The sequence below is a fragment of the Sorex araneus genome, chromosome 3, assembly GCF_027595985.1.
Source record: "Sorex araneus isolate mSorAra2 chromosome 3, mSorAra2.pri, whole genome shotgun sequence".
In the NCBI taxonomy this organism is placed as follows: Eukaryota; Metazoa; Chordata; class Mammalia; order Eulipotyphla; family Soricidae; genus Sorex; species Sorex araneus.
The window spans coordinates 29,937,469-29,960,258 of record NC_073304.1 but is presented as its reverse complement, the minus strand read 5'-3'; the positions used below and the strand labels follow the sequence as shown (position 1 = coordinate 29,960,258).

Sequence of the window (22,790 nt, the reverse complement as noted above, 5' to 3'; positions counted from 1 at the left end):
GCACGGGGCTACTTGTGCAGAGGACCAAGGGCTTTGGTCAGTCTCTCATGCTTGGGACTCAAAAGGCATCGCACTATGTTGGTGGCTCACTAAAGCATTTCCCCAGACACCAGCCCCCCCATCACACACGCTTGGGAAAGGCCTGAGTAATGGCTCCGTCCATCGTCAAGGGCTTCGCAGACTGGAGGGTCTGGCCGAGAGGGAATCCTCACCATGATTCCATGCCTGGAGCCCAGGCCCCACCCCTAGGGGCTACTCAGGTACAGACCCAAGATCGCGCTCTCTGCCCCAAATGCATCCCACCAAACCTGCTCCTTGCAGGGCCTCAAGGGGCGGCTGAGGGGCGGCAACATGACAGAGGTCAGACCACAAGTGGCTCCAGCTCAGGGACGTGTGTCTGGGACTGCAGGACCCTGGTGAGGGAGGGGCCCAAGCGAATGTTCCTCGGAGGAGCAGGTGTTTCTCCCAGAATGAGGTCTCAGGAGGTCCGGACCCCCAGGAAAGAGTCAAGGGGAGGGGGGGGCTTCAACAGGTTCAGGCTTCTGCCCCCTGTTTGAGTGTTGATGGAAGGAACAAGGACAGGCTGCTCTTCTCTGGGCGGCAACAGAACTGCATTTCTCCTAACTCCCTGCGCTTCCCGGCCGTGTGCATGGAGGCTGGTCCCTTTACCACCTGCTGGCTCGAACAGCTAAGTGGGGGCACCTATGGGAGCAGGACGGGCATGTGGGGTTCAACCACTCCTACCCCCTGCCCCGCTCCCCCACGGGGGGTGCATCTCGCCTCTATCTTCCTCCAGCTGGCACTACAGGACTCAGGACCCAGAAAAGTTCATTTCTCACACCAGATGCGGTTCCCATTCGTAGGTGTGTGGGGCGGGGAAAAACCTGGAAGAGGAGTTGCGTCCGTCACAGAACACCCCCCCCCCACAACAACTGGCATTTGGGAAGGCTGAGGCTGGGGCACAGCAGGCGCCCCAGGCTCTGGGTGGGCAGACGGGAAGGGGACAGGGCCGAGGAGAGGGAGCAGCAGACAGATTTGGCCGAGTGACGCTACAGGGTCACCCTGAAGGCGAGGAAGACTGTGGAGGGCAGGGGCATGCACGCAGCCCTCCCTCCCCTACATGGCCCGAGCTGCCGGCCACAGCTCCTCCCCGTAGTCAGGGGCAGGGATGCGCCCTCCTGCCACCCTGTGCCCGGGGCAGGAGACACTCCGAGGAGGGCTCACCTCCGCCCCTTCCATCTTCAAAGTGCATTATCAGTGCAAGAAGCCGAGCTGAGGGGGTCCAACGCTGAGAAATGGCTGTGCTGACCAGCTTCCTCCCACCCCTCTTGCCCCCGGCTCCCCCCCACTCCCCCTTGCCTCCTCCCCACGCTCCCCATGCTAAGACCAGAACTCTTGCTGGATCTCGTAGGGGGCGGGCCGGTGTGTGTTCAGCTCAGCCCGGCACAGCGGCACGGTGCTGTCCTGACTCTGGCCCTCCGCGTCCAGGTCCAGCAGCGTCCGCTCGGCGGGGGGCAGGGGCCCCGGCTGGAAGGGGAGCAGGGCCGGCAGCCCCGGGCGCTCCTCCACCGTGCTGCTGCTGCTGGCGAAGCACGAGTCCAGGTTGCTGGGTGTCTCGGTGCTGGAGCTGTTGGCCGGGGAGGCGCTGCGGGCGTGGCTGGGGGACACGAACCACCAGGGGTCCAGCCGTTGCCGGTTGGCAGAAGGGCGCGGCCGGGGCAAGAACTCCAGGGTCTTGGGTCTCTCCAGGGTGGAGTCCTGCTGTGTGTTCCAGCGGCGTGGGGTTGGGGGGAAGACCACATTGGGGTCGGGCAGCCGGGGGAACTCGCCTGGGTCTCGGCTGGGGCTGGGGGTTTTCAGTGGTCCTGGGCAGAGAGGCAGAGGGGGAGGCATTAGATCGTGGCGCCCTGGTTTCTAGGGCGGAGATACCCTCTGCCTGCCTCGCCGTGCCAGATTCCTAAGTTGTGTGGCTGTTGACACATGTGGCATCCAATGCTCCTAATGTGTGCCAGGTAGTATGCTGGGAGGCTCTGGGGATGGCACAGCATGTTAGGGGGTCACGGCCCCCGTACCTAGTAATAGTGGGACCAACAGGGGTCAAGCCAATCTGTCCACCCGCACTGAGCTCATCCATTAAACCCAAGCAGGAACCAAGCCACGTCTTGGCAATCTAAAGATGAGTCGCAAGGAGGCTCATCCCCCAAACAGGGTGACACACCTGAGCATCACAACAACAATAAACACAGAAAAAACAGAACGGGCAAAGGCCAGGGAGTTAGTACAATGGGGAAGGTGCTGGCCTGGCATGAGGCCAACCTGGGTTCCCTCCCTGGCATCGCAGTGTGATTCTCGAGCCCCTCCAGGAGTGAGCCCTGAGCACAGAGCCAGGAGTAAGCCGTGAGCAGTGCCAGGTGTGGCAAAATGAAGGCAAAAAAGCAAACAAACAAAAAAACAACCAGGAGGGGCAGGAAACCCAGTGGGTATGCACGGCTGCCTCACCAAAAGGGTGCTGCTGGGGGGAACGCCTGGGAAGGAGAGTGTGAGTCGCAGTGGGCACCAGTGTGGGCACAGCTACCGGGCCGGCTGCCCCCCTCCATGTGGGCAGAGTCATGCATGAGTAGGGGCCGAGGCCCAGAGGATGCCTGCTTGGGGAGCGTGTCTGTACCTATGCGGCAGGGGAGGCCCAGCTGCCTGACAGCGGACACCTCTCCCGGGGCCCATGGATTCCTGCTGGCCACTCCGTTTTCCTCTTCCAGGAAAGGGGCAGGGCCAGGCTCCTTCCCCTCCTGCCCCCTGAAAACACTGCTCCATGCACTCACAGCCCAGGTGCCCCCCTGGGAGGCTCCCCTAGTCTGATGCTTCCTGGAAACTGCTGCTTCCGGAACCCGATGATGGGGGACAGAGAGGGCGGAGGCCGAGAGCGCTCACCTGCTCCGGGGCTGGGGCTCAGCCCGCTGCTCGAGGGGCTCCTTCTGGCCGGGTCAACTGCGGTGGCGGCGGTGGTTGCGGCGGGGGGCTTGAGGGCCCCGTCAGAAGGAGTCCGCCGGTGAGCACTGGGCTGTGCTGGGGCTGTGAGGGTGACGTGGGTGGGCGTTAGGGACTGGTTGGGGTCTCGCTTGAAACGTTCCACTCGGACGTTGACCAGGGGGTGGTGGGTGCAGGGGGCCCGGGGTGGGGCCTCGGCCGGGCTCACGGGCATCTCGTACACCACAATCTCGTCGCTGTCGGAGCGGAGCAGGGAGCGGGTCGAGTTGCACTCCGAGATGGAGGAGAGCGAGAGCAGCGTGAGGGACGCCGAGGGGTCCCCGAGCAACAGCAGCGGCTCGTCCTTCTTGAAGAGCTTCCGGGACGGGGGGCTGGTGCTCCGGCGGGGCCGGCTGGCCCTCTGGAAGAGACCCTCGCGCCTCTGCTTCTTCTCCTCCCGGGCGGGCGGCAGCTCGGGCTCCTCCGGCGGGGGCAGCTGGCACCTGCCCGCCTCCAGGAGGTCGAAGCCCAGACCCGTGGCGGCGAGGACGGCCCCGCAGCCCAGGAGGGCCACCTCACAGCGGCGGTGCTGGCTGCCGCCCCGCTTGAGGCTGTTGGTGGGCGTCAGCTGGGGGGTACTGGTGGCCGAGTTGACGGGGGTGGGCTCCTCGTGGGCTCCGCCGTCGCCGGGGGGCCCATCCCCGTCCTCTGCGCGAGGGAACGGGATGCAGAGGTAGGACTGGTTCGGTGAGTGCTGGAGACGGCTCTCCCCGCTCCGAGGGCCCTCGCTGTCTTCATCCTCTGTGCAGGCGACAGGGGCGGAGGGGAAAATGGGCAGGGAGCCCCGAGAATGGGAGCCTAGCCCAGAGGGAGGGCCAGGGACACTGAGGTCAGAGAGGCTGAAGGGCGCTGCACTAAGAGGCCTCTCGACTCCTGGGCACTCAACAGGCACCAACCCGGGGAAGCCACTTCTGTTCTCAGAGCCTGCTGTCTTCGAGCTCCAGATGGGGCGATTTTGCTCATTTGCTACTTCGCTCACTGGGACAACCCCCCAACCGCAACCCCTCACCCCGACACAGGAAGTGCAGTCACAGGGCCTTAGAACATGATTGGGAACACCCGACTGAGGCAGACATCCCTCATGCTTCTGCACCTTAACCCTGGAAGGGACCTCAGATCTTTCAAAGGGCCGCCTCTAAACCAGACTCCAGTGAAGGCCAGTCCACTCTCGGGGCCGGCCTATGGTGACCGCAGGGATACGCAAAGACAAGAAAGACAGCAGTGCTCTCTGGAGACAGCCCAAAAAAGTCTGACCCATCCAGTAGTCAGGGGACAACACAGGACTGCTGCCATGGAAGAAGACGCAAGCCCTCTCGGCCCGGCGGGGTGGACTCCCACCTTAAAATACAAGGAGAAGGGGCCTAAGCCATAGTACAGTGGGAGGGCATTTGTCTTGCATGTGGCCAACCAGGGTTCTATCCCCAGATCCTATATGGTCCCCTGAGCCCACCAGGAGCCAGGAGTAACCCCTGAGAAGCGCCGGGTGTGGCCCCCCAAACAAACAAATAAAATAAATAATACTAAGAGACAGACCCAGGGAAGGCAGTGCCTGATTTAACACCTGGTTAGCACAGACCCAGAAGACGATAACTGGTCCCTAGAATCGGAGGTCAAGGACGGATCCATGGCAGCAGGAGTGAATGGTTTTGAGAAGATTCAATAAAAATGTGAGTAAGTAAACTGAGAGGGAATTGGGGTGGTGGAAGGAGCGGCGTAAGTAAGAGACAACAATCCCATAAACTAGTACCAGGGGTCCTTAAATCATCCTTCGTCACTAGGCTGAACAAAGAATTCCCTTGGGGAGAAGGCAGTGAGTGAAAATGAGGGCGATGCTTACCCATCTCCATAAGGCTGGTGAACCCTGGCAGAGCGGGGCTACTCCTTGGGCCTTTCCCCAGGTTGGGGGCGCTGGAGGACCACTGTCTGTATCCGTCTACCAGGGACTTGAGGCTGAGTAAGAGGACAGGAAGGAACTGTTAGCGCAGGTCACCATCCTTGGCTACCCTCAGCTCCGTGGGCCTGTGCAGATGTTTCTCGCTGTCTGTGTAATCACATCAGAGCCCACGAGCCTTGGGGTGCAGGCAACAGACCTCACTGAGCCTGCCTCCTTCATCGACAAAAGTGAACGCGTGTGTGGGAGAGAAAAAGCAGGGTATGACCCTCCCTCCCCTCTTCACATGCTGCATAAAACAATCGGGAGGGCAGGCTAGCAAGAGGGCAGAAGGAATGGGGACGCCTGAGTCCAGCCACAGACACTCAGCCCAGCGCATGGGGAACGTCAGAAACACAAGATGCAAAATCATGCTGCGCAAGGCAGGCACTGGCAGACCGGGCCAGGCCACTCCACTCACTCTCTCAATCTCTCCTCCAGGCTGAGGGCATGCTTGGGCAACTTGCAGCCAGCCTCTTCTCAAAAACAAACAAATGCAACAACCACAAAAACCAACAAAGCCACACCATGCTAGTGCACCCTGGGACGAACCTATGTGGACAGCACAAAAGCACTCAATCCCTTGGTCTGTCTGGGAATGGAGAGGACAAGGACAGAAGCTGACCGTCCAATCTCATCAGCCCACCCATTCAAAGGGCAAGGACTGAGTGGGCCCTCCACAGACCCCCTTCTGGGATGGGGGCATCAGAAGCCCAGAAGCACTGGTCCTGTCTCTGAAGGACAGTCACCAGGAGCTTAGACTGAGGAATCGGCGGGCAATGGTTGCCTCTGAGTTACCAGGATCATGACAAGAGACTGCTCTCATGGTGGGGTCAGAGAGAGTCATTCGAAGAAAATTCACTCTCCTCAGAGTCCCAACCCATTCTGAGGAGAGAGAGGGACCAACTTGTCTCTTGTGTCAAGTAATGCCACAAATACTCCTGAATTGGGCTGGAGTGATTGGGTAGGGCACTGGCTTTCATGCGGCTGACCCAGGTTTTACCACCTATGGTCCCCAGAGCCTGCCAGGAGTGATCCTGGAGTGCAGAGCCAGGACTCAGCCCTGAGCACAGCCAGGTGTGTGTGCCCTCCAAACAAAAATAACACCACCCCCCCCCAAATAATTAATAACTAAAGTATATTTCAGCTATGACTGGTTTCAACCAGGAGAGTCAGAAATGCTGCTCAAACCAGAACCAGGGGTTCTGGATACTCATTAAGCTAACAGAATAGCCAGGTTCTCATCCAGCTCTGGGACTCAGGATATCCAGATGAGCAGTATCAGAGCCAGGGTAAAGAGGGAAGGCTAGTCAGTCCAGTCTCCCTAACCCTATGGGAGCCAGGAGCACCCTAACCTTGGGAGTGAACAGAACAGTGAGGCAAGGGAGAGTCAGACCAACATAGACCTTTCCCAAGGTGCACCATGGTGTTGCTTCCAAAAATAAAGTCAGCACAGCCCTGGCAACAATGAGGTTTGGTTGCACGGGGTACACTGAGAAAACATGGACACGGAAGCAGGGATTACCAACGCATTTGACGGAAGGGTGAGGACTGGACTCACCCCAAGTGGAAATGTGGAGATTCTGATGGGACACTTAAGCCATTGGCTTTCTCACGTCTCTGAGGGGATCTTCAATGAATAAAGAGAAACAGTAGCAGGCAACAGTAGGGTACATCCAGCTCACCCATTTGAGAATGCCAAGGACGGACTCTGGTTCAAGAGCCAGCGGCCCTCTCCTTATCCACAAGCAGACAGCAAAGCCCACACCATGACAGATTCCTAACCAGACAGCCCTGCTTGAGCTGTCACCGGCCCAGGGCCTTCCAACAAGCGGCAGCAGGGTCCCTGGGCAGCCAGAGCATGACTGCAGGGGTCTGTGAGTCTCCACACAGTGCCCAGGGTTCCTGCATTGGTGCGCCATGTTCTTCCAAAGGGTGAAACTTAACAGCACTGAATTCACGGTGAGTTTATGCCAGAACATGCTTTCTTCATCAAGAGGGACTAAAATTAGAAATATCTTAGACATGCAAACAGTTCTAATATCAGAGAGGTCTTTCCTGAGACTGAACAGAAGGTACTTTTATTTCTCCAATAGGAATTAAAATCATGAAAGAGTAAGTCATGCTATTTTGAACTGCTTCAAAAGTCTATGAGGGCAAATCTATACATGGGAGGAAGGAAACGCCAAAGTTAATATTTGGTAACATGAGTCAGGGAGATAGTGCAGGGGGGTTAAGGTGCTTGCCTTGCATGAGGCCGATCCTGGGCTGAAACTCTGGCACTACACATGGTCTCCCAAGCACCACTGTGAGTAACCCCTCTGCACAATGCCAGGAGAAAGCCCGAGTAATGCCAAGTATAGTCCCAATAGCACCGCCTGACCCTCTGACCCAAGCAAAAAAAAAAAAAAATCAACCACAATATTTTGTAACATGAACTAAGGGAAATTTACTAGCAGCAAATAAAACAAACAAACAAAATGTGTTTAAGTGAAGCAGTCCTGAGGAACCACTGGGACCCATGGCTGACCACATGTAATCGAGAATCACACTGATTCAGGAAATACTAAGGAACTCATTCTGACTAAGTTTCCCACCCCCAGCTCAACCCTATTCTAGTCCAGGGTTCAAAGAACAAATGGAGGAGTTTGTTGCTCTCACAGAACTTAACAGAGCCAAAAATGGACAGATCCAGAGGATTTAATAAATGGATTCTCAAGTAGCTTAGGAACTTGCTCTATACTTCGAATGTTCTATTCTTCAGCCAGATGGTACAGAGGTGGGTGATTTGCCTTATTTGCAGCTGACCCCTGTTGAATCTTCAGCCCCACATGGTCCCCCCAACATCACCAGGAGTGAGGATCCTGCCAAGCACTGCTGGTTGTGGCCTCAAAGCTCCCCCGCACACCCCACATTAAGGAAGCAACATAAATGTTCTATTCTAAGGTATCCAGAGATTTCTAGAGCCTAGTCTTTTGCAAACAGGTAGTCTTTATGAACCAAAGTGTCATTTTCACATTCCACAGAAAACAGATTTCAGACATGGAAAGTTGCATTTGAATATGTACTGTGGCCAACTACAAATTCAAGGCACCTGTTATGTCCAATGTTAATGTCCAATCTCGGGAGCTCTTTGGAAAACTACTGAGAAGGGTGAAGGAAGTAGCTGCTTATCCTCACACCTACAAAAGCCAGGAAATTTGGTTCTGAATTCTAAGACCAAGCAAAGAAGGTATAAACTATTGTGAAACAGGATCCACATGAAAATTCTGCATGGGATTATTAGACAATAAATTATTAAATTTCTGCCTGAGATTACTAAATAACAGTGTCCCGCCAGAGTCAACACCATATGCCCACCCCAAATGCCAGCTCTGCATCCAGACACCTCACAAACACAAACACTGACTCCACGATGACTCCAAAGGACTGATCTGGAGACAGTGCCAGGTTCTGGGCCAGTATCATTCACAGGCACCACACAGCCCACACCCAGGCCTCTGCAAGTCACCAACAGTCTCCAGGAAGAGGCTGGCCTGGGAAGAACCTGAGGCTCTGAAGCCACAAGCCCCCAGTGAGAACCCAAACACATCCCAGGTACAAAGGTGTGCCCGGAGTTTTGCCCAGAGGGGTGTGCGGGCCTGAGATCCAAGGGAAGTTCTCCTAGGAAAGGTGCCACAGTCAGGGCTGGGCTATTCCACCAGCCCCTGCTCCAGGAAGAAAACTCCATGACAGTCAAGGAAACCCCACAACCTCTGCGCTTCCTTCTCTTTCCTCTCAATGGGTGTTCTTTTCGGAGGAAGAAATTGGTGGAAGTAGAGCACCCAAGCAAATTCCTCACATTTAGGGGATGCTTGGGGGGGCCCTCCCTACTCTGAGGGTACCCCCAGGGGTCGGGAAACTGCAGAGTGAGCCAAAACCTGCCACCACCTGCTCCTCTGAGGTTAGTCATACTCCGTCCACCTCTGTATGGTCCGTGGTCTGACGCTGCAGTGTAGGAGTTACAACAGAGACTGCCTGCCCACAAAGCCAGAAATACCCATCACCTGACCCTTTCTGTTCCCCCCTGCCTAGGTAGTTGCAGGGAACAAGCAGGTTGGAAAACTGTTGTAAAGATCAAGATGCCTATCTCTGAGCGTGGCGAAACAACAGAGGGGGAGTGGAAAGTGCAGTTTGCATTTTATAAAAATGGTGCCCCCATTTACAAGTAGAAAGAATAATTTCCCATCGTCTGTCTCTTACCCTTCGTCTCCTGAAGCAAGCTCCTTCTGACCCAGCGTTCCAGGCCCCCACGTCCGTCCCTTCTTCTTGGGGGCCCGCTTCTCTTCCTCCTCCCCTTCCTCTTTTGGGACGACGGAGCTACGGCCCCAGGTTTTGCTGCTCTCTCCTGGTGTCACTGTGAATAATAAAGGTTTGATGGTCTCTGGAAAACAGACATAGGACCCCCCCAAACTAGCCTCTATCCCACCAGGCAGGCACACACACGCAGGCACGCACACACACACACACACACACACATCGTGCACACATATACCCATGCACACACACAAATATTCCTTTACACACACACATATACATGCACACACACAGCTACACGTGTATACACATAGAATATGTGCAGGTATACACACATGCATGCACACACACCTATACCCACATAGGCAAAACATGCACACATTTGTGCAAATATGCATGTCCACACATGCACACTCGTGTGTGGAGACACATGCATGTGTGCACACGCACGCACTTGGAGCAGCAGGGAAGTTAAGACTTCTTCAATAACTCTCTCTGGCCAAAGGGAATCTTCTAGGCAAGTAATGGAGCTTTCAGTCACCAATCCGTTAGTACTTTCAACGAACGGAATCTAGGGGACACTCCCTAGATTCTCAGCCCCACAAAATGCTGGAGGTACAGACCAGTCAGATGGCAGGTTCCAACCAGGTCTGACTCAGGGATTTGTTTTGTTAGGTAGCACTGGAATGGGGATTGCAGAGGGGGGAAGCCAGTCGGTGTAAAAAATAAATCAGGGGCAAGGAAAATGTGGTACAGGAATTTTGGTGGGCAAGTGCTAAAACGGAAGGGAGAAATTCAGGACAATGGACAAGGAAGTGAGGTGTCAGAGAAGGGAAGGAAGAGGCCTCAGAGGTAAGAGGAGAAGGAATAGTTTTCTGCCACAGCTTACAGAGAGCAAGATGGGGAGCTACAGGCTCCTAAGACTGGGCTTCTATCATAAAATGACCAAATTACCCAGAAGTCGGGGCTGAGGGCCCTGAGGCACGCTATGGAACAGGGCGGAGCAGCCTGCCAGGCAGTGGGAAATCCACTGATGGGAACTAACTTTTCCAAGAAAGTCAGAAATCCACTCGTTTCATGGCTGCTGTTTTAAGACAAAAATCTCTCTTTAAATCAGGGAAATTATTTTATCCACACACATACACATGTACATGTGCATATGTACATATATGTGGTGTGTGTATATATAATTTCCTCTCTGTGGACACTGTAGTAAAAGTAAAATAGGTCCAGGATTAGCCTTTCCTAAACTTTTATCTGGCAAGTTTACTGAGGATCTATATTTTGAGAGAACCCTTTTTGGGAGCACGAACAAAAGGGAAACAAAGATGGCCCAAACACTGGAGAGTTCCCAAAGCCTCCAGGTCAGGGTACCAACCTGTACCCCTCCCACATACCAGTTCCCAAAATGCTCTGGGATCGACTGAAGCTCCTGTCCATACCCACAAACCCCTTGGCTGGTAAGCGACTGACAGTCAAGGGCAGAGGAGGCCGCGGTAACGTTCATGGAGAGAGACAAGGGGAGGGCTGAGGGTTTGCGTACATATGTGCATGGATAGACACATTGTCGAGGAGAGGTGGCAGAAGTTATGGATGGAGCAAGCCCGGACCATCGGTGGCTGGACAGAGCAGGGAACAGGTGCCCCTGGTGTGTTCTGGCCCCGTAATTTGGGAAACAGTCTCACACTGGATGGCTCGAAGGCGAGGGATGATGGTGGGGCTTGCAGGAGGGCTGGCACGGCTGCTGATGAGACTCTTCCTTTTGTCCATGGTGGGGGAGGCCTGCACGGTGAACTTGTGCTGGAAATCTGCTTGGGAAAGACAAGCCAGGTGTGTGCATTAGAATTTCTCTCCTCCCCCTCCCCACGTTCAACTCAATGGACATTTCCAGGCAGGCCTAAGAGGCAGACCCCCAGAAACACAGCAGTTGTTTCTGGAGGTTGCAGGAAAAGTTCTGTTTCTGAGGTGTTTTTTGCAAAAGGGGCATAGCAAGATGAATGTGGAGAAGGAAAATCATTACCATGGTGGGCCACATTCGACAGCATGGAACTGCCTAGAGACTGTATTATTAAGAACAGTTTAGAACAAGTTCATATGTAGAGGTCTGGAGCAATAGTAGAGTGGGTAGGGGGCATCTGCCTTGCATGAGGACAAACTGAGTTTGATTCCCAGTATCCTATATAGTTCCCTGAGCACTGACAAAAGTAATTCCTGAGTGCAGAGCCACGAATAACCCTTGAGCATTGCCAGGTATAGCACAAAAACAAAAAAATAAAAGATACAAAAATAAAAAGATCACATGTATAACAGAATCATGAGACCTTGCTAATCATTCTACAACATACAACTAAAACTTCTTTCCTCCTCCCCCTCCCCTCCCTTTCTATCCCTTCCCCTCCATTTCCCTCCCCTCCCCTTCCCTCCCTTCTCTTTCTTTCACTCATTCAGTCACACCCAGTGATACTCTGAGGTTATTCCTGACTCTGCACTCAGGGATCATTCCTGGTGGTGCTCAAGAAACCATAGGGGATGCCCGGGATCAAACCCAGGTCGGCAGCATGCAAGGCAAGTACTCTACCCACAGTACTATCTCTACAGCCTCTCAAATTCTTTGTTTTTCTAGAATCCATTAGTACATGACCCTTTTCTCAGAGACCAAAGCAGGAAGACTGAGGGATGCTTCTCACTAAGTGCAGCCAGGAAAGGGTAACAAGAACTAAGGGAAGCGAGGAAACCTAGGAAAGCGGGGGGCCCCAAGACCGATGCGTGTCACGGGCAGCCGCCCGTAAGGGATATGAAACACACAGCTCTGAGTTTCTCATCGACCAGCGAGATATACAAAACAGTCCTTTAACTGTACCTAGTCCCCCACTTCTGGTGACAAGGGCCCGGGGTGGGGACGCTCTCCCCTTCCTAGGCGCTCTCTCCTAGCCAGCAGTACACTGGCACAGGCTAGCTGCTTCCAGAGGGCTTAAGGACTGTGTTGCTGGCAAAGAAAGAAATGTGCAGTGGTAAACATGTCCCAGGAACACATTCACGGAATGTCACTGAACAAGTTCCCAGTGCTCAAAGCCATCCAGTGCTACTCACGCTGGGCCTTTCCCCTTTGGTTCCTTTAACTTCTAATTAGCTTCAGAATCCAATGGCAAAAAAAAAAATTTTTTTTTCCATCTTCAACACACACTTGAGCACTCAATTCTCTTCATGGGTACATTACACACCATCAAGATTCTAATTCATCGTTTCATATTTCTCTTGCACTTTCCCTAGCCTGTGCATGCTGCTGAAAAAGTGCCTTTGTTGGGCTACTGTGTTTTTGAAAGGTTACATGTGAATAAAATGAGTATACTTTGATTCTTACTCTCAAAAATGCTAGTGAAACCTAGCTCTCTAAAGACATCTGGAATGAGTTATTTTGCAGAGGCACGAGTTCTCTTGTCTCACACATACAAACTGGGCAATTTCGTCTCCTCCAGTGAGACGTGCCCGAGGCCTACATGAGTGAGCACCATCCGTGCAGGCCCCTGCTGCCTGGGCCCACCAGCCTCTCTCCTGACATCATCTCTATCCTTGGGGCTGGGAAGGTTTGGTCCAAACCTGGCAGTGTTCAGGACTCATTCCTGGCTCTGCACTCCTGGCAGGGCTCAGGTGCCTATATGTGGCGCTGGGGATAGAACCCGGATCGGCCACATGCAGGCCAAGTGTCCTAGTCACTAGACAGTCTCTCCAGCCCTGTCACTTCCTATTCTGTGTTTAGTCACATTCAGCCTCTCCCTCCACCTCATCTCAAAGGGCTGGGCACAAGCTTTATCTTTGGGAGCCCCAGGTTTGAGCCCCTTTGATTGCCAGAACCCCTAAGCACTGCCCAGGGTGGTCCCCAAACAGACAAAACTCAAGCAGGGGGTCCTCATTCCCACAGACCAGGCTTTCCAAGGGAGGGGCTGGCCCACTTGGATCTCGCTCGAGTCTGGGAGCCGGGGTGGGGGGGCGGGGTCTCACGTGGCCACGCTCAGTCCCTTGCTCCCACAGATCCCTCGCCACACTCCAGAGGCCGACCGGCTCCCAGCTCGCCCTGGGCCTGGCCACTGACCGGAAGGGAGGCTGATGCGGTTTCCGTCCTTGAGCTTCAGCCGGCTCTTGCGGAACTTGCCCTTGCGCTTCTTCACCCGCGGCTTCTCCTGGCACAGCTGGTGGATGATGATGTTGAGCTCCCGCTCCAGGATGTCGATCTCCCGCTCTGCCAGCTCCTGCTCTCGCCGCCGCAGCAGCTCCTCCTGGGTCTTCTGCTGCAGCGCGGCCCGGGTCAGCTCCTCCTCCCACGTGCGAAGCTCCTGTGCGGTGGGCAGCGCGGCCCGAGAGGAGAGTGGGGTGCTCAGTCCATGGGGGTACAGGGGACGAGATTTGGGAGCTCCTCCACCCCTCAAGGGGGCTCACTTGTGCGCTGGTGAATGACCATCTAACTCCCATGCGTGGTGAAAGGAAGACTCACAACAGCCCCCTGGGGGCCTCACGAGAGTAACTATGGCTACAGGCCAAGTGCCAGAGACAGAGGGACCCCAGGTGCTCCTTCCTCACTGGTGAAAACTACCTTCAAGGGACCTTGTCTGAGTCTGACTTGGCTACATGCCCCTCTGCTCCCGCCAGCATTGCCAAGTATGGCCTTGGAGACCCCCACACTGCCAGGGCTGCCTGGGTAATGCCCAGCGCCCACAAGGCCTTGAGAAATGCTGTATTCTCAAGTCTTGCATGGAATTGCTGATCCAGTTGGCTCAGCTGCCAGTGACCCCCCCTCCCCGCCCCCACCCCGGGCCTCCTGAAAAACCGCTTGGGAGGCCTCCCAACTCCCAAGTAAACATGAACTGCCCATGATTATGGGGAAATGAGGGCTTGGGCAGAAGGCACAAGCAAGCATTTGAATTTTACACCACTGGCTTGGTTATACTCCACCCCACCTCATAAAGGATTAAAAAAACCAAGCAAAACAGAGCCAACATAATGCGATCTACCTTCAAGCATGTCTGCTATAAATGAATCACGCTTCGGGCATAACTTAACATTTAAACAGGCATAAATAGATTTCCAGGGTGGCTAATGAGAAGGCAGGTGAGGTACGAGGCCTCGATGTGTTTACACAGTGAGCGAATCTACCGAGGCAAGCGGTTTGAATCTCTCAGCTGACGGCAAAGGACAAGTCTTTGCCAGGGAAGGCTTGTGACCACACGGCAAAGAGGACAGGGAACATTTCCTGCAGGCTTTGCCAAGTGCTCACCCTGGAACCAGAGTTGCTGCTGCTGTATCACACACCCTTGGAACTGTTCAATGGAAGAAAGGATGAACCTCAGAGCGGGACACATCTCTGGGGCGTCTCAAGGGCAGCGGTGACACTGGTCCACAGGAGAGTTGGAGCCAGAAGGCTGGAGGGGTAGAACTGGGATAATGCGCCATCTGGAGCCCTCATCCTCACCACACTGCTCCCTTCTGTCCTGCAGGGGGGCAGTACCTCTTGCCTGACTCTGCTGTTCCCTCTGCATGAACTTATAAACAAATCCAGTATTGCGTCCCCTCCACCAGGCCGGAGGATAGAGAACCAGGAAAGGGGAGGGAGAAAACAGCCAAGAGGACAAAGCATGTGAATCCAACGGGAAAATCTGGAATCTAAGCTGTTAACCCTGGTTTTCCCACGTGTGGGATGAAAAGAGAAGGTGGGTGGAGGAGACAAAATTTAAGAAGCTTTCATGTCAACAACCTGAGAGAATCTTGTCTGAAAAGGGGGAAGGTTCTTTGACAAGCAGCCAGGGCAACACTTTTGTGGTTGAAACTTTAAATGCAGCCATGAGATGATCCCTCGTAAGATGTCATTCTGGACTAGGACCAATTACTGTGGAGAGGAAATCTACGGCTACAAATAGTCTGGGAAAAGCTGAGTGGCGGGAAGAGAGAACAGAGACAAGATGGGAATAAAAATCTGATGTTGAGAAATTTTCAGCTTGTCCCCCACCCCGATCCCAGGAGACTATCAAAATAGGCACCAAAGTGATGGAGAAGGAGAGAAACGAGGGAGGATTTAGCACCTTGAAAACTGTCTGGTCTGTGGCAGATGCTCAGGAGTTATTGAGTAACTGTTGAGTCAGTGAATACATGAATGCAAAGTAAGGAGTAGATAGAAGGCACTTTCATGAATGCGATTCTTTATGGGAGCACAGATGCATGTCAAGTGCCTGAGAGACGAGCTTGAACTTGTGAACTTCTATGGCGAAATAAGGCCCCCAAGATTCACTGTTGTATGTAACTCAAATCTTTGCTTCCCTTGTCCTACCTACTACTTTGTGGGGTTTTTTTTTCCCCATCAGGAGAAAAACAACAAACACGGAAGAACAAGCAAGAATATTCTTGCTTGGTTGGTTGCACTGCTAGACGCCAAAGGCACAGGAGCGGAAGCTGCTGCTCGCTTTTCAAACCCTCCTGCTTGGCCCGCCCTTCGTCTCAGGGAAGATTTGGATTGAAGTCCCTTAATTTCAGGTACTCAAACAGCAACCCAGACACCAACCCACGCCCACAGGACCTACATACAGCAGAATGAAGGCAGCCGAGGAGTGAGCCCAATCTTGGCATTTGAAGAAGGCTGCCCAACAGCACTGAGTTGCTGGAAGACCCCCAAAGAGAGTCAATCCCCTCCTGTGAAACACTGAAGTGGGGATCGACTTCATAGCAGACAAACTACATCTTCCACATTCAGTAATTTAAGAGGAATCTCCCCAGAGAAAGTTCTTTTCCCATCGCCCTCTCCCTTACCGAGTCCACTACCAGAGTTTTAACAGAGAGGCAGCACAGCATAGCCAGGACTTTGAAACAAATGTATCAAATGGATGGTCCCCTCTAGGCAACTTATTACAGGCATCAGATACAAAATGTGGTGAACCGTACTGACATCACAGGCCTGTGTTATACCGGGTAACTAGTAACCGACCTAAAGATTATGTAAGGATATACACGGCTTTAAAACGCCGTGACGCATAATACATGTGCTACAAATGTCAGGTACTGTGAGAACAAGTTTGACTTTTCCTGGTAACTCCCAATTGACAAAACCCAACTTTGATTTTTCTTATTGACCTGTACCCTTTAATGCCATTGTAAGTAAGAGCCAGAGACTTCTCGGTCTACTAAGAGATTAATGTTTGGGGAGAGAGAGCTTCACGTGCAGGAGCCCCGGGCTGAATAGCTAGTACCAGAGTCTCTGTGCATCACCAAGAATGACCCCTGGGTGTGGTCCTCGAACAACACCCAAACAAACAGAAGGCCCACGACTCTGGGGTCTCCTCTCTTTGGCTCATCATTCAACCCAGGGGGCCCGGGATGGAGCTTAACAGCTTAGCATGCGGGAGGAGTGGGTTCAGGCCCTCCACGGGACAGTCTCCTGAGCACCGCTGCAAGTGACTCCAAGCACAGAGCCAGCCACAGCCCCTTTGGCCTATACTTCCAGATGTGACATTCCCCCCACTGCCCCCCCACCCCACCAAACAAAAAGGGGGGAAAAAAAGCATTCGTTATAGAAATCATCTTTTCCTCCTTCCATTCAGTGGTCAGTATAGATTCACCCCCTGCTCCTTCTGAGGGTCCCTCGATTTCACAGAAGCTCAGTCTCACCCCAGCACAGTGCTTAGTGATTTGATGGAAAATGCTGTGTTTAGAACTATAGTGTTGCGTGAAAAAGTTTAATCCCTTAAAATCAGCTCCAGAAAGGATTTTTTTTTTACTTCTTTGTTTTGAGAAATAGTAATATACTGGAAAGATGAATCTAATTAAATGACCTAAGTTTAAGGTTCTACTTCTTCATGTACACAAGTTATTGCCTCTTAGTTTTGAAATAAAAAAATAAACCACAACATCCACTTTATTTATTATTATTTTTTTAGCTTTTTGGGTCACACCTGGTGACGCACAGGAGTCACTTCTGGCTCTGCACTCAGGAATTACCCCTGGCAGTGCTCAGGGGACCATATGGGATGCTGGGAATTGAACCTGGGTCGGCTGCATGCAAGGCAAATGCCCTACCCACTGTGCTATCAATCCAGCCCCACAACATCCACTTTAGATGTTAGTGCCAGTAAGTACGCTAAGACCTCATGAATGAAATCCTGAATGAAAAGATTGCATCAGATCTTTATTTTGAGGAAAGGCAGCTATGCTTATCACCGTAACATCAAGGTCTCCTTTTTTCATTTTTGTTAAGAGGTGGGACATATCTGGTGGTGCTCAGGGGACCACATGTGGTACCAGGGATGGAGCCTGGATCGCCTGCATGCAAGGCTGGTGCCCTAAGCCCTGTACTACTTCTTCTGCCCATTCATCAACTCTTGCAAGGGTAAGAGCTGTGAAGTCATAAAGACATATATAATTTGGCTACTAAGTTCACTTTTTGGGGGGGTGGGGAGGACTGGGTGCCTCTCCAGTCCTGCTGGGGGCTGGGGGTCATCAGGGTCACATCTGGCAGTGATCAGGAAGCCAAGTGATGCTAGAGAAATGAACTCAGGACCCTGTAACTGCCCCAGCCCTTTGAGCTATCTCCCTAGCACCAACTTTAGTTATTAATATCATCCTGCTGTGCCCAATACTCCTATGGTGGGAAGCATGGAAGAAGAGAAAGTCCCAGCTATAACCCCTGCCTCACCCTTACAGGATGAGCAATATTCCTGTCTCTGATTGGCCACATCACTCGGACACTGGCCACCATGCAGACACCTGAGAGAAGGGCTACCAAGACAAAAAAAAAAAAAGCAGACACCTAGTGGGCGATGAGTCTCTGAACTCTCTCACTGGTTGGGGGCTAGAGTCCTCACAAAAAAACCATGAAAAACGCCCCTCCCCACCACTGCCCACCATTTCAGACCTGAGGTTATTTCTAGCTCTGATGCTATTTCTGATTCTTTTACCAACAGACGGGAATAGGGTATTCTGATACTTGTTCTCCGGGTTGTAGGATCCCTCCATCAGGAGCAAACCAGCCCCGGAACCTTGTCTCTTTCCTAGAACCTTCCCATTTTTTCAGTGGGCAGGGCTGGGCAGCTGTTGCTGTGATCGGCCCACTGGACCTCCTCTGTGGCCACTAAGGCAGAGGCCCTGGGAGGAGAGCCAGGGCCCCAAGGCTCCTCCACCTAACTCCTGCTATATCCTCAAAGAATGTCAAGCAGGTCCCGCTGTGCAGCACACCCGAGGCATAAAGAACCCTGAATGTGGGGGGGGGGGACGAGGGCAAGGGAAGTGCCACACAGAACAAACCACGCAGGGAGAAGCTCACGTGGGAATCAGCCCAGGGGCTGGAGTGGAGAAGGTTCCTCCGGTTCAATAAGGGCCTTATCCTTGTCTCATCTTACCTTTTCCTTGGCCCTGAGCTGGTCAAACATCTCCTGAATCTCATGTTTCCAGTCATCCTGCAGGCAGTGGAAGGAATCCTTGGGCATTTCAAAAAAACCAGACTCCTCGATGGTCGTGAGCTGGTCTAGGATATTCGTGAAGGATGGTCGGGAATGGGGGTCAGGATTCCAGCAAGCTGCGTGGAACATGTGAGCAGAGAGAATGAACGGTCAGATGCAAACACAGCATGCAGGAGAGCCTGGGACCTCTCAGGCCATAAGAAACCCTTCCTTTTCTCCTTTCTGAAACAGATTGGGATTTAGGTCACCTCAAACAGGACTTGGGAAGTCAAGCAAGCTGCCACCGACAGAGTGGAACTAGAAATCGAAAGCAGAGGATCTACTTTCATCTAGTCAATTCTGATTATTGATTCAGCGCAAAGAAAGTAAGTCCAGGCCAGGGCAGACAGTTCAAAGGGCGGAGCTCACGCACGGCATGCGGAAAGCCCGGGGTCCATCCCCAGCACCACACGAGGACCTGTGAGCAAGGCCAGGAGCAACCCCCAGGCTCCAAGCTGGGAGTAGCCCCCGAGCATAGCCAGGTGTGGCTCCCCACAATAGTCACTGTCACTGTCACTGTCATCCTGTTGCTCATCGATTTGCTCAAGTGTGCACCAGTAATGTCTCCATTGTGAGACTTGTTTTTACTGTTTTTGGCGTATCAAATACTTCACAGGTAGCAACAATAATACAAAAGAAAGAAAGAAAATCCTCGGGATGGGGCAATTCACAATTTCCTAGTGACTGCAGGACACAGTTCTGGCAATAAGCAACTGCACCTCAGGCTGATTGGAAGGCAAAGAGCAAAGGGACTGGAGAGTGAGCTGAGAAAAGTGAGTTCTTTCTCCTCTCAGCTCAGCCACTAACTAAGAGAAGTGGCCACCCCAAGGGGCTTTGGGGTTCTCACCTGCAAAAGTGAAGGGTTTGACTAGGTGCCTTTTGGCACTCCATTCTTTACAGATTTCCTTCATTTCTATGTGCAATACACTGAGACATCGGAAATAAAAGATGTTCTACTTTCTTGTTTCATACTAGAAAACAGTATTGGGGAAAACTGGGCCGTAGGCTTTACTGACTCAGCTCTACAGCCTTGGTATGGGTGGACGGGGGGAGGGGGGACCTTTCTGAGATATCTGTGGCAGGGTGAAGACGCAGCTTGAGGCATCTCTTTCAGTACTCACAGGTGCCCCCCCATGGGGTGACCAATAACCTAACCTCCTCTTGTAGTAGCCGATTCTGCAGAACTGCCCCAAACCAACCAAGGGCTGGTAGGTCGGTAAACGGTTTCCACTTTGCTTCAGGCCAGGGGCCACTTACCTTCCATGAGTTTGGCAAAAGGTTCTGGGCAGGTAGAAGGGATGGGAAGGGCCAGTTTGTTCATGGCCACTCCATAAGCCACTGCTAAGCCATCGATTCCTCGGAAGGGCACCTCCCCAGTGAGTAGCTCCCAAAGCAGCACCCCATAGCTAAGGAGAGGAAGAAGAGAGAAGTAATGAACCACCGGCACAACTTCACTGAGAGAGCAGGTGAGGCCATGCCCAGCACCCCAACAGGTAGGGAGACTAACAAATCAGATCTGCCAAGAGCCCCACTGACATGAAAGGGGCTGCAGACGGTTAGCAGCTAACACCTCTGGGGGCAGGGCTCTGGGCTTCAGGCGAGTTTCCCAAGTTCCCCAGCCCTTTGCCAAGTGCAGTAACACTACCAAGCTCACGGGTTGCCATGGTATTAAACACGTGTTCAAGCCAGAAATCTGCAGCCACAGCTATTCTGTTCTTGTTGATAATGTCATAAGCCAAGGGAAGAGGCAGCCTCCCAAGTCTATGCTTCTTTTTGCTTTAAGAAAACTTCAGGGGGCTGGAGAGATAATGGAGGGGTTTTGCCAAGTATGTGGCTGATCCGGTTTGATCCCTGGCACCCCACAGGGTCCTCCATGCACTGCCAGGAATAAGCCCTGAGCATAGTTGGGTGTGGCTCAAAAACCCACCCCCACTCCTAGTCATTTACACATGGCTGTGGTAACCGAGAAGTCTCGGACAGTTCTTTAAAAAAGACAGAAGGAGAGGTCCGAGTGAGAGTACAGCAGGAGAGGCTTTTGCCTTGCATACTGCCAACCCGGGTTTAATTCCTGGCATCCCATATGGTCCCTTGTGCACAGCCAGCATACTTCCTGGGTATTGAGCCAGGAGTAACCCCTGAGCATCATCAGGTGTGACCTAAAAGGAAGAAAGAAAAGAAGGAAGGAAGGAAGGAAGGAAGGAAGGAAGGAAGGAAGGAAGGAAGGAAGGAAGGAAGGAAGGAAGGAAGGAAGGAAAAAGAAGACTAAAACTTCAGTTTTAGTCACAGCTATATTTAAGCCAAGACTGCATGAGACAAAGGATTTGCTCCTCTAAAGGATTCTTTCAGTGTTCACTAGATTGACTCGTGAGCAAGTTCTGATCAGGGACCTCTGTGGCACCCAGGGAGCTGTCTGGGAGACCCAAAGCAGTGCAGCAGTTGGGAGAGCTTGGGCCCCCTCCCACCCCTCTGCGGGCTACACGAAGGCTGTCTTTCCACAAGTCTGATGAGATAGGATGGGGAGTATGAGGCTCAGTATGACAATTATCCTATAATTCACAGAAGCAGACAAAAGTATGAGCCAGAAAAAAAGAGGGTATGAACAGTCTGAAGAGTGGTGCTCCTTGAAGTTTCACTGCAAACCTCAAACCTCACCAGCAGCGAAAAACCAAAAGCTGCATAATATGGCAGCAAGCCCAATGGTTAGTTTGTCATGGTGTCCTGTGAACAAAGGGATGCTAAGGCATTTTAAACATCCTCTTGAGTCCTCACAACAAACCCGGTTAGAACCCTCATTTTGCAGATAAAAAAAATCAAGTTTGATAGGTGTATTGGTATAAACTGAGGGCATTTAGGGAATAAATCATGGTTATTCTTAAACTAACTCTCATCTCTTTTTCTCTTGAATGTTCTGACATTTCTCTGCTTGTTAAAAAATGTTGTCTTTCAGGAACCACATTATGTTCACATTAAACTTGGTCGGGTGGGGTGAAGGGGACAAGGTGGGGGAGGTGGGAGGGATGCTGGGACCACTGGTGGTGGAGAATGGGCACAGGTGGAGGGATGGGTACTCGATCACTGTGTGACTGAAATGTAAGCATGAAAATTTGTAAGTCTGTAACTTTACCCGACAGTGATTCACTAATAAAAAAAAAAAAATTCCTAAGCAGCAAGCTCAGTGTCAGGAGCTGGGACACAAGTTGGGGAAAAAGATGTTAGAGAGAGGGGAAGAAAGAGGGCCACAGGAGACACAGAGGAGCTGGCTGTGGCTCAGTGGTGGAGCATACGCCTGCCGTGCAAGGCCCTGGGTTGGATCCTGGCCTGGCGAGGAGCAGGGCGGGGAGAAGTCTCTAGATAGATGAGTCACAACAGACACGACGAGGGCGTTATCTAGTCCCCCAAACCAGAGCAGAGTGGAAGCAGGGCTAAACGTGGCCCTGCCACATGAAGGAAGCGAAGAGCCAGTGTCCCAGAGAGGGGATTAGCACACACAGAGGCCTGGGCTTGCCCTCAAGCACGCTCAAGTGGCCTGGCAGGGTTCCAGAGAGCCACATGCCAACCAGTGTCAGTGTCAGGCCACCCCAGGGGACCCCACACACGGAACCTCAGATCATGGCTGGTCTGCCTCTGTGGCTGCCTCCAGATACTACCATTTTCTCTGTGTGCTTAAAAAAAAATAAATTGGTGTGCACCCACAGAATTGATCACCATGAGATATAGTTACGAAGTTGCTCATGATTGAATTTCAGTCATACACGGTTCCAACACCCATACCTTCACCGGTGTATTTTCCCACCACCAATGTACCCAGTTTCCCTCCGGCATCCAGTCTGCCTCTATGACAGACACCTCTCTCCTCTCTCTCTCTCTCTCTCTCTCTCTCTCTCTCTCTCTCTCTCTCTCTCTCTCTCTCCCCCTCCCTCCCTCCCTCCTTCACTCTCCTTTCCTCCCTTCCCCCTCTCTCTTACTCCCCCCCCCATCTCTGTCTCTGTCTCTATCTCTGTCTCTTGGCACTGTGGCTTGCAATACTGTTACTGGAAGGGTATCACACATACCACTTTTTCTCCTTT

The 22,790-nt window shown here is 52.6% G+C and overlaps 1 protein-coding gene across 1 annotated transcript in view; it reads right to left on the bottom strand.

The window, feature by feature from the left end:
- Positions 1 to 1,368: 1,368 nt before the first annotated feature.
- Positions 1,369 to 22,790, bottom strand: part of MAP3K9 (mitogen-activated protein kinase kinase kinase 9) — a 79,529-nt gene continuing 58,107 nt past the window's right edge. The window contains exons 4-12 of the mRNA XM_004612312.2: positions 19,981 to 20,129; positions 18,625 to 18,800; positions 13,341 to 13,581; positions 10,936 to 11,058; positions 9,197 to 9,350; positions 6,516 to 6,584; positions 4,862 to 4,974; positions 2,929 to 3,765; positions 1,369 to 1,865 (exon numbers count right to left, since the gene is read on the bottom strand). Coding sequence (XP_004612369.2) covers positions 1,381 to 1,865; positions 2,929 to 3,765; positions 4,862 to 4,974; positions 6,516 to 6,584; positions 9,197 to 9,350; positions 10,936 to 11,058; positions 13,341 to 13,581; positions 18,625 to 18,800; positions 19,981 to 20,129 — 2,347 coding nt within the window. The 3' untranslated portion in view covers positions 1,369 to 1,380. The remainder of the gene's footprint in view (positions 1,866 to 2,928; positions 3,766 to 4,861; positions 4,975 to 6,515; positions 6,585 to 9,196; positions 9,351 to 10,935; positions 11,059 to 13,340; positions 13,582 to 18,624; positions 18,801 to 19,980; positions 20,130 to 22,790) is intronic.